We start from the raw sequence: 10408 nt of genomic DNA, 5'->3' as shown, positions 1-10408 counted from the left end.
TGTAGACGTGGCACTTCAGGACATGGTTTGGGGGACATAGTGGTGTTGGGTTAACGGTTAGACTTGATGATCTTGAAGGTCCTTTCCAGATTCTGGGATTCTGTGATTCCTTTGTCTGCAGGCTATACTTGCTGGTTTCCAAGGTATATGCATTTAGGGTCAGGGAGTTAAACAAAATAATTACTTTGGGAATATTCAAGTTGGGGCAGGGGGAACAATGTGTCAGTGCTGAAGCACTTGGTTATAAACTGGCTTCCATAATGTGGCTGTACCAGGTGATTTCTCTGATAGACTCAATGCTGGTTACATTATTGACATATTGCATGACCATAGTGGCTTAGGTTTTTGTTTTATGAAGGAAAATTATGATACTTGCCTCACTGGGGACAGCCTGTAGATTAAAATTTTTTGTAAATCTCACTGACACTTACTGGTATGACAGTCTTTCCAGTTTCGTTCCTGTTCTAGTAGGTGCAGTTTTACCAGCATCCTCCACTAACTCACCTTGTCAATTCCAAAATCAACTGACAAAACTTGCAGCTTGTTTTTGGGACACTTATTTGAATGGAGCACCTAAAAGAGTGTAATGAAGATTATTTTTTAAAAAAACACAAGACTAATGTGTAGAGCAAACCTGAGGCTTCTGAAATCAGCACATTCTGACTGAAGAAATACCTTAAGAACAAATCATCAGCTTGCTTTTGAAGATAATTACCAGAGTAACTTCCTTAGTTATTTCCAAGTGAGTTTTTGTGTGTTCTTCTGAGAGGTCTTTTTGATAGCAGCCTGAAGATTTTAGCTGGGAGTGTGCCTCTTTCCTGGGTGTTAGGAAAAGGATGCTTTTGTAGGGTGGAGTGGATAGGATATTTTGCCCTGTCTAGTTTTCAATGCATTTGAAAAGCTGTTGTTCAGATGGAATTCAAAGTAGTACTCCAGGCTGCCAGCAAAATCTGCTCAGCCTTTAAAAAAAAAGGCAGAATTAATTTGAGTGAAAAAATCCTTACTGATTATTTTTTTCTCTTTTAATCTTACAGCTGATTGCAATGCAGTTCTTAAAGCTCTACAGCCCATTTTTCAGGAGCAGGGAATGACAGAGACAGTTCATAACTGGGAAGACCATGGCTATTTAGCAACCTACGTTAAAAAAAATGGCAGGTGAGTGGACTTTCTTTTCCTTCCTATAGATTATGTGGTGTTGGGTTAACGGTAGAAATATGTATTCCTCCCTTAGAAATATGTATTTCTCCCTGTGTTCGATCCCCTTCTGGGGTAGAGGCAGGGCAAACCGTTCTCTTACCAGCCTTGTGTATGAAGCAATGAAAATAAGGCAGAATACTGTTGATAATCTTGCCCATGTCATCTTGCAGTTTGACCAATTCAACTGTTATCATAAACAGCCTGGGCTGTATTGAGGCAGTAACACTGTGTGGTATCTTTGCTGTCAGGGCCAGTCCTTCCAGATGCAAGACAGCTCAAGTCAGTTACATGTATTTGTAATTCTTCTGGCAATTGAATATGTCTAAAAATGTTCAAGTCTAACCTGAGCACGTGAATGATGAAAACTTTGTATCTCTGTCTTTAAAACACTTTATTATACACTTCAAATTCTCAAGCAGCTACTGAAGTAACTAATGGCATGACAAAGGTAGTTGGTGTCATTAGGGACACTTGCATAAGCAGTACCTGCTGGGATAAACTTGCAAGCAAAAACACATGAATTTTATTTCCTGAAGCTGCTTTACAGTGTCAGGGTTAGTTACTGTATACATTTATCTGACAGTATTAATACAGTAGTTATAAATAAGCACTTCACTTGTGTTCAGTTATTCAATTGTTTTTGACATCCTTTGTGGCAGTTGCTGCTTTTGTTCTTTTTGAAATCTGTACTTACTTCGGTGTTCTTCAGGATTGGAGTTAAACTAATTAAGCTTTAATTTGTTGTCTCATTTCTCCTGGGTGTTCTGTTAAGCAGCTCATCTGGCCACACTACTAACATATGAGAACTGCTTAAGGATTTTTAAGTTCTCTCTGTACTGACAGAGACCTGATACCTCTAGAAGAAAAATCAGATCCTAGGAAGGTGTGCCTGCTAGAATTGGTATCTGTTTACTATGCATGAATATATTTGTATGTACATTCCTATATGCATTTTATATATAAAAGCAGTGTAGACCAACTATGCTGGTAAACTTGGGGCCTGACTTAAGGTAACAAGTAAGCTGGCATGAGTCTAGTCCTATGTTTCTATCTTTCCCAATCACGCTTCATGAAGTCCTTGGTACATTTTAGACAGCTTGTGAAATGTGACACTGGCTTCTTCTGATGAAAAATACTTCATTTTTTCACTTGATGTGCCTAGAAAAACCTGCTACCTGTCTCTTGGTTTTGTACAGTCTTTCTTATTCTGTGCATGTGGGAAGTGGGGAGAACAGGATGCTGTTTCCTGAAAGCCCACATATAATAGATGGGCTTCAGCAATTGCTGAGCATTCATACTGGCTTCTAAATGTGTTCCTTCCTGTGTGTTTTACTGTTGTTGATCTTTCCAGCAGCATGACACTTGGAATCATCCAACTTCCCACTGTGCTACTACAAGCAACTTAAGCTTTTGCACCAGAGGATAGTTCACAATATTCTTACTGCTGTGGGAAGATGAAGATGGGGAGTTGGGCCTAGTGGTCTTCCTGCAGTGAAGGGATGGTCTGTTACCTTGGGTCTCAGCCTTACTTTTCTCATGCTGTGTTCCAGGGCACGCAATGCATACAGTCAGCTTGATGTAAAATGCTTCCCTGGTGACTGCAGCAGAGCCCTCATGTCACTTCAGATGCTTTGATATGGTAGTTGGTGGTTGAGGGAGAAACCTCACTGTCTTGGCCACAGGAGTATCATGTGGGCCAGAGGGAGAGCTGGGGCTAAGTGGTGTAAGCATGGATGTGGCCTGCCTGTTGTCAAGGTGAGTTCAGCTCCTTGAGCCCTCCAGGCTGAGTGCAGCCAGTTAGTCACGTATTGGTTCTCATTTGTTTAATAGTATCATATGCTAGACATCCTTTAGACTAGTGCTGTTCATATTTTCAACTCCCAGTGAGAAATATGATAGAGAATACTGAGTTTCAGGAAAAAATGTGGACTTAGACACCTCAGAACTTGGAGCATTTTTATGTAAGACATGAACGGACTTTCTACTACTGCAGCACCATCTTTGCCTTTCCTGATTTGCATAGGTGGATTGACTTGTTCAGTCACTTTCCACTTGACATGTTTTTTTAGCAGTCAGCTGTAGAAGTCTCCCCTTCTCCTGTAAATATGCAGGTGCCACAACTGTGCCTCTCCTTGTGTGTCCATGTGTACCAAGCTTTAGTGTCTGCATCACTAATACAACCATGAATGTGCTTCCCAACAGACGTGGTTAACTGTGCCAAAAAGTTCTAGTTGAGCCTGGTTTTAATATCAAATTACTGTTGTCAGTAATAAAATTAATTTTAAATCATGTACAAGTGTTGTCAGTTCAAAATTACATCTGTTACTGAAGACTTTTAACCCTTATTTCATAAGTTCTTAAAGTTCTGATATAATACAGGTCTGGAAATAGTTGAGCTTCTAAGAGAAGCTATCCAGGAGAGTATCCTAAATGTAATAAGGAGTTGCAGTTTGTGATGCGGCCTCAGAAGTGAGGAGTGAACAACAAGGGTGCACAGAAGAGCTGAATATTAAGAGGAGATCGTTCACTTTGCAAACGGCTGTTTTTTCTGGTGCACTGTTAAATGTAAATTAATAAAGACTGGTTATTGCTTTCTTTTGATATATTCATTGTCATTTAAACTCCAGTGCATACTGGATTTACTTCTCTTTGAAATCACTCACTTCAGCTAGTCAACTTACTGTCTATGGTAGTGTGAGCTAAAGTACTCTTCTGTGCTTTGCCAGCCCCATTGAAAAAAAATCCCACAAACAAAAAAACACCCAAAAGCAAACACCAAGCCACACTAAACTGGGAAACAGTTGCATGTGCAGGAGAACTTTCTGTGAGTTTTAGCACCTTAGCAGTTTTGTTTTCTAGAGTTTTCAGATGACTTAAAGAAACTGCATATACTTTTTTTAAGGCAATCTTTAACAAATATGTTGTTTATGTCAGTTGGTGCAGTTTCAGGTAACTGAAATTAGTGTGAGAACACTGAGACTAACAGACTGGACAGTTAAACCATAAAACAAACATGAGTGGTAAGAATGAACTGGTGAGCATACAGGGACCTGGGTTTGTTCAGTCTGGAGAAGAGGAGGCTGAGGGGAGACCTCATTGCTCTCTACAACTACCTGAAAGGGGGTTGTGGTGAGGTGGGTGTTGGCCTCTTCTCCCAAGTAACTAGCGATAGGACAAGAGGAAATGGCCTCAAGTTATGCCGGGGTGGCTTAGATCAGATATTAGGAAAAATTTCTTCACAGATAGGGTGATGAAGCATTGGAACAGGCTCCCCAGGGAGGTGGTGGAGTCGCCATTTCTGGAAGTGTTCAAAAAACGTGTGGATGTGGTGCTTCAAGACATGGTTTAGGGAACATGGTGGTGCTGGATTAATGGTTGGACTTGATGATCTTGAAGGTCCTTTCCAACCTTAGTGATTCTGTGATTTGACACTAACTAAATAGGCTTTATTTTAATACTAGCAATTTTATTTTAGAGACCTAAATATATGAATCTTATGCTAATAAAAGTATCTGACATAACTAGGAAGAAATTAGCTGGGGCCTGCAGATTCTTCCTCTTCCTTCCCTGCAAAACAGTATACTTCTAGAAATGAAGTAGCTTGTAGTAAAAAGCACGAGAAAAGGGGAGGGTAGGTACATTACGAGCAGATGGCTGAGTCTTACTGGGCACAAACATTCCCCAGGATGAAAGATGCATGAGTTGGTGCTGTATGTGAGTAGATTTTAGTCAGTATGCACATACACATTTTTTAGCTAGCTGGAGGTGACTGGGCAAGACAAAGATGCACAGCTGATGTAACAAGCTGGGTACTAATCTCAAGGGGAAAAAAGGTTGAGGTGAGATAATATGTTGCTAAGCACTGTTTACAATCCAAAGTCTGCAGAGATAACCCCCGTAGCCTGCGGGGTGCCCCATCCTACAGATTGCTGAATTGTGGGCACCGCTGTTGACAAAACTTTGTCTCTGACAAAGACACCGTGTGAACAGCCTAGTGGAGGGCTGCGATTGTTAAACGAATTGGAACTGATTTGGGGATTAAGGGATGCTTTCCTGTTGTCATTACCAAAGCAGCAGATCCCCCTTCTCCTTTGTCTGAAGTTAAGCAAGCAAAAGTCGCATGTGGCAACTCTACCTGGTCCATTTATTTTGTGATTTACTCTAACAAAGGACCTAATTGAGGGAAGTTCAACTGAAACATTTACTAATGGGATTGTCAACACAAGGCTCTAGAGTTGGGCAGGAAATGAGTCACCTGAGCCCCTAGAGTCCCCGTGTGTAGTGATGGGGTTGGATACACTTCTCCGTGCTTTGCCAGATCCCTTGCCCCGATACGGGTTGGGGAACAGTAACGCGTGCAGGAGGGGATCTCTGTCTGAGTTTTGGGGCTCCAAACTGAAAAAGTCGGCACATAAATCTATCACCACTAGTCTTGTTTCCCTGAGCTGTGTGTTTTCAGATCTCTTGCAGAATGTTTTCAGGATCGCCTTAAGCAGCGTGCTTTTACTGAAGTGTTGCTTACTCTAGCTTAGACTGCACAGTTAAAAAAATGTTAGGAATGTGAAGGCTTTATCTCATTTAACTCATCTGGTACTTGTGCAGAGTTATAGACCCCAGTGTATCTTAACAGATTAAAAAAAGTTATTAAATCCAGGGTAAGGAGAAAAAAATCATTAAGGCTAATCTTTGGAAACTGTTGAATATCTTCTCATCTAATACTATATTTTAATACCATCACTGCCTGTAGACAAGTACTCTTATGTTGCATACTGTGTACAGCTACCAGAGCTTTTCTTGTCCTTCGTGCATCCATGTTCGTCTTTCGTCATGTTCTACTTGAAAGTTTTTTAAAAACCCACAAGATCTGAAACCTGGAGTCACTGTTTCTACAGTAGAAGATGTCTTTTCTAAAAGCTTTGACCTCCTCTATAAACACATCCATTTTTAGCTTCTGTTCTGTGTCTGAATGCTTGTTTAGAGAAGTGTAATCCTACTGGCATTTGACTTCACTGTTCACAACAGTGCAAGATTTACCCAGTTGAAGTTGGTTTGTATGTCATTGAGATGATGAGTATGTTAACACCATGAAGAGTGGGATGAATGTTTTTACTTTTTTCTTTTCTATGTTAATCTTTTGCTAACTGTTCTACGTGCTAGTCAGCATTATTTTAAGGGAGCAGGATGAACGTTCCTCAGCTCTTTATTTCAGGCTAAAAGTGTTGTAGTTTGTGGTGTTACCGAGAGTGCAAAAATGGGCTGAAGAATTGGAAGCAGTTGCTAGGATTTGGCAACAGTGTTGAACTGTGGTAGCTTTTGCTAGTTTAGTTCCTTTATTTTGTAAAAAGAGAACAGAAATAATGGTGTAGTGAAAAACTGCTAGCTTAGTTCTTTAAGGTCCCTAAGTGCTTTGTAGTTAAGATGAAGAGCCTTTTAAAAAGAGACAGTATGCTTTATTGAAACAATGTGACTTTTTATAAGCAGATTTTCATTATGAGTATTTGACAGGTGATGCTTTTATTGGTAAACTATTTTTCAGATACCTGAACTATTCTATCTATTCTATAGTGACTCAAAGTTAGTCTGTTAGCATATAAAAGCTTTGGGTGAAAAGAAGTTTATAGGTACCTGTCTGTCTATCCAGTTTTATTCCCTGGGTGCGGCGAGGGGTAAATCCTTTCTCAAGTATGTAGGATTGCAATATTTCTTACTTCTCCATAGAAGTAACTAAAGTAGGATTCACATTTTTGCTTAGAATGTGTTGATCTCTTTGCTTCTGGCTCTCTTTACTCAAAGAGGATGCTCATCCAAAATTTTCAGTTTAAAATGGTTACTTTTTGATTTGTGCAATTGGGATTTATTTCTAAAGATCTGGTGTTCCCCATTGTTCAGGTAGCAAGATGCAGCACTTAATAAAATCGTTTCTGTAGTTGTGACTTGTTTGCATGCAAGCACAAAAAGCTTGAGTACTGGCCTAGAAGATGTGGCAGGTATGCAGGTGCAGCAACAAATGGGGCCTTGTAACAGTGGGGATGGCTCTTCATGTGTAGATTTGGTTGCCTAATGGAAAAGAAAGGACCCCTCCTCGCTGAGCGCTTTTTTCTTACCGCTTTTATGAAAGTACATGCGAATACCCACCAAAGATATGGCAGATTTTTTGAAAACAGAAATGAAATTTTTCAGTAAGGCAAGATGCAGGAGAGGAGACTTTTGAAGAAAACTTCATTCTTTCACAGTTGTTTTTTTCCCTCATTTGGATTGTAAAGTAGTCTCTGCTATATTTTCATAGGTAGAAAATGGAAACTGTATTATTGTGGTTCTTAAAAACCCTTCCCCCAAATATTATAAGAGCTGCGGCAAACCTGCATTTATGTGCGTTCTGCCAAGCAGACGGGTGTGAAGTAACAAAAGCTAGCATGGCCTTTGCTCTCTGCTGATCAAAGCTAGTCTTTTGTGGGTTCAGCCTTGGCCTGCTGCTATTGCCTTAATGCTACTAGTCTAACTGCTTTTCTGAATGTACACTTGGACTGTTTTCTATGTGTTTAAATCTTTACAGGCATTTTAGCATATTTTGGGTATTAATTTCCAACCAAGTGACTCTTTACCAAGGTATACCGGTCTAGATATCTATCCTCTTCTTTGAGAATTTCAAATTTCATTCAATGTTACTTACCATAAATTAACTGTCTGAGATTATCAGCCAGACACTGAGAACTTGAATTTTTGCCCCACTACACTGCTGCAGGCTAGTGCCTGCCTTTTGTCTGTCTTCCCTGCTCCCCTCCCACCAGGTGTCAGGACCCTGCTATTCTGGAATTTGCCGAAATGAATGATGGTTCTGCAGTGTTACTGTCTCTGGATAAGTCAGAAGTTGTGTGGTTGTGCTTTTCAGAGCAGCCCTCCTCTCTGCCTCTCCTTGCCTTCTGCCCACAAAAAGATGCCAAAGCAAAGGCAGTAACATCACATACTGAGGAAATATTTCATGCAGTCACAGGGGAAGTGAAGACAATGTCAGCTGTCAAATCTTATGACAGCTACGTGATTCTTGTAGGAAAGGAATTTAAAAGGAAGCTCAAGTCATGGTGCAATGTGAAAACCAAACCCTAGAATATGGGAATAAACAGATTAAAGAGTTTGTCCAAGAGTGCAAATATTTCTGGCACCGTGCCAGATTTCAGAGAACTTAATAACAGTGCTGTCTGATGAACTGCAAATACTCATCTCTGTCTGTAGTGCTGCAGCTCTGAGGGCTTGGAGCAGGTCTCTGCACTTCACTAGAAATGTCCCTTTTCACCATGAATGGTTGTGTCCAAACCCTGCTGGAGTGACCAGTGCTTCCATCTGGCAAGCACTGCTCTTGTGTCTTTCTCTCTTAAAAAAAAAAAAAAAAAAAGGTATTAAGTCCTCGAGTCTTGTGATAAAGCTATTTGTTCTTGCACTTACATCTGACTCTTTTTTTTCCTCTCATGTTAGGCACATTATAAAATAATCCCTTGCTGCCTTGAAAAATCATATAAACAGAATCCTGGTAGGGTTTTCTCCAGAGCTGTCCTTTGCAGTAGCTGTTCCCCCAGTGCTGAGTACCAAGAGACTCTAGGAGAAACACAACTAATTTGAGTACTTTTGGTTCAAGGGGTTGTAAGGTCACAGAGAAGTGTTTACGAACTCTGAAGCCCCATAGAGACTGGGTGGGGAGCAGTGTGTGTGCCCTGCCCCCTCTTTTTTTAGCTGTAAGATGTTGTGGTCACTATGCAAAGCATGAAGTAGCCCATGTATCAAAAGTACTTAACTGTGTCAGTCACCAGCGAGTGGGGTGCAGCATCCTAAAACACGCAGGTGAATTGTTTGCCTGACAAAGTTCAGAATATCTGCTTGGTTTTGGCAGGAGGACATAGAATGAGTTTGTTGGTTCTCCCTAAATGCTTTCTTATATAGTTTGTATGAGAGAAACAAAAAGCTGCCTTAGAAGTGTCTTGAATACTGAAAACACTCTTATTCTTCTAATTAGCTCATAAACCTGGTCTCTTAAGTGGTAGCACTCTTATCTGGTGGTTAAAAAGAAGAAAAAAACATCTTTGTTTACTCATGGACTATTTTCTATTTATCCTTTTATCAGGGTAAAATAGTGTGTTTTGTTTTATGCAGGACTGATTTCCTGGTGCGGGGGGGAATACATACTTTAAGGCTATTTTGTGGTTTTGTTTAATGGCCCTTGGAAGTGCAGCCGTTTTCTGGTTCCTAATCAAAAATACTTGTCGGGAGGACACCTAGTGGCAAATTGCTGAGATGTAGGGAGGTTCACTAAGACGTGGTGACAGTCTGTGGATACTTGGGAGGGGGAAACACGGTGGGTGTGTGTGTCTTGTGTAGAAATGTTTTTCCTCCTGAAAGCAAGACCTGTGTGTGAAGTCTTCAGGAAACGCTTGAGACTTCCCAGGCTCATATTGTGAAGTGGGTGACACTCTGGTTTCTCTATCAACTGTAAACACATCACAGTTACAGATCGCTGCTATCCAAAGCTGGCAAGAGTGTTTTTATTCTTGAATCACTTCATTCAGTTTCATCATTTGATCATTTTACAGTTACCAAAAAGTATAATCTTCAGAAAACACAGAATATTCAGGATTTTTCCTCTGACTGCAGCTAAGGGTGTTTGCTGGCCAAAGTTCCCACCACCATGGGAGAGGTGGTGTTCATATTGAGGCTGACAGTTTAGGAAAGGAGCTCTGGAAGGGACAAGAAAAGGTGGGAGGGGTGGGGAGATGGGAGGTCACCTAAACATTTTGTGTCAACAAGAGTTGGTTTGTGTTTTGCCTTTGAGGCTGAGTGGGGGTTATTAGAGCAGACAAATAAAGAACTGTATGCAGCTTTACCTGGTGTTTCTCTGTGTTGTATTAATGAACTTCCATCCCTGAACAGCCTTCTTTCTTCATTCTGCTGTTGCTGTTCCCATTCGCTCCTTTGCCCTCTTCTTTCAGTTTATGCTTCCCCTGCCTTCCTTTATATAATCCCTTTGTAGCCTTTCTGTTTCTTTTTGTCATCTCCCCTCCCCAGTGCGGAAAGGATATTGCCTCTGCTACTCTGTTTTTATTTTCTTGTGTCCTTCCCCATAGTCCTTATCTTTCCGTTTTTTTTTGTTGCAAGTTCTTGAAGGTCCTCTATTTGTGCACCCAACACCTAGCATGGTGAAGCCTTGCTCTTTGGTCTTTAAATG

General features: G+C 40.7%; 1 protein-coding gene across 1 annotated transcript in view; it reads left to right on the top strand.

Annotated features, from left to right (window-relative positions):
- Nucleotides 1-1030: 1030 nt before the first annotated feature.
- The window catches only part of SMS (spermine synthase), a gene marked incomplete at its 3' end in the record, with an annotated part of 18590 nt that continues 9212 nt past the window's right edge, over nucleotides 1031-10408 (top strand). The window contains exon 1 of the mRNA XM_010287216.1: nucleotides 1031-1155. Within this exon, the coding sequence (XP_010285518.1) occupies nucleotides 1088-1155 (68 nt within the window). The remainder of the gene's footprint in view (nucleotides 1156-10408) is intronic.

This window comes from Phaethon lepturus, unplaced genomic scaffold (genome assembly GCF_000687285.1).
Source record: "Phaethon lepturus isolate BGI_N335 unplaced genomic scaffold, ASM68728v1 scaffold7125, whole genome shotgun sequence".
In the NCBI taxonomy this organism is placed as follows: Eukaryota; Metazoa; Chordata; class Aves; order Phaethontiformes; family Phaethontidae; genus Phaethon; species Phaethon lepturus.
Note: the sequence above shows the minus strand (reverse complement) of the source record. Positions and strands in the feature narration are given on the sequence as shown.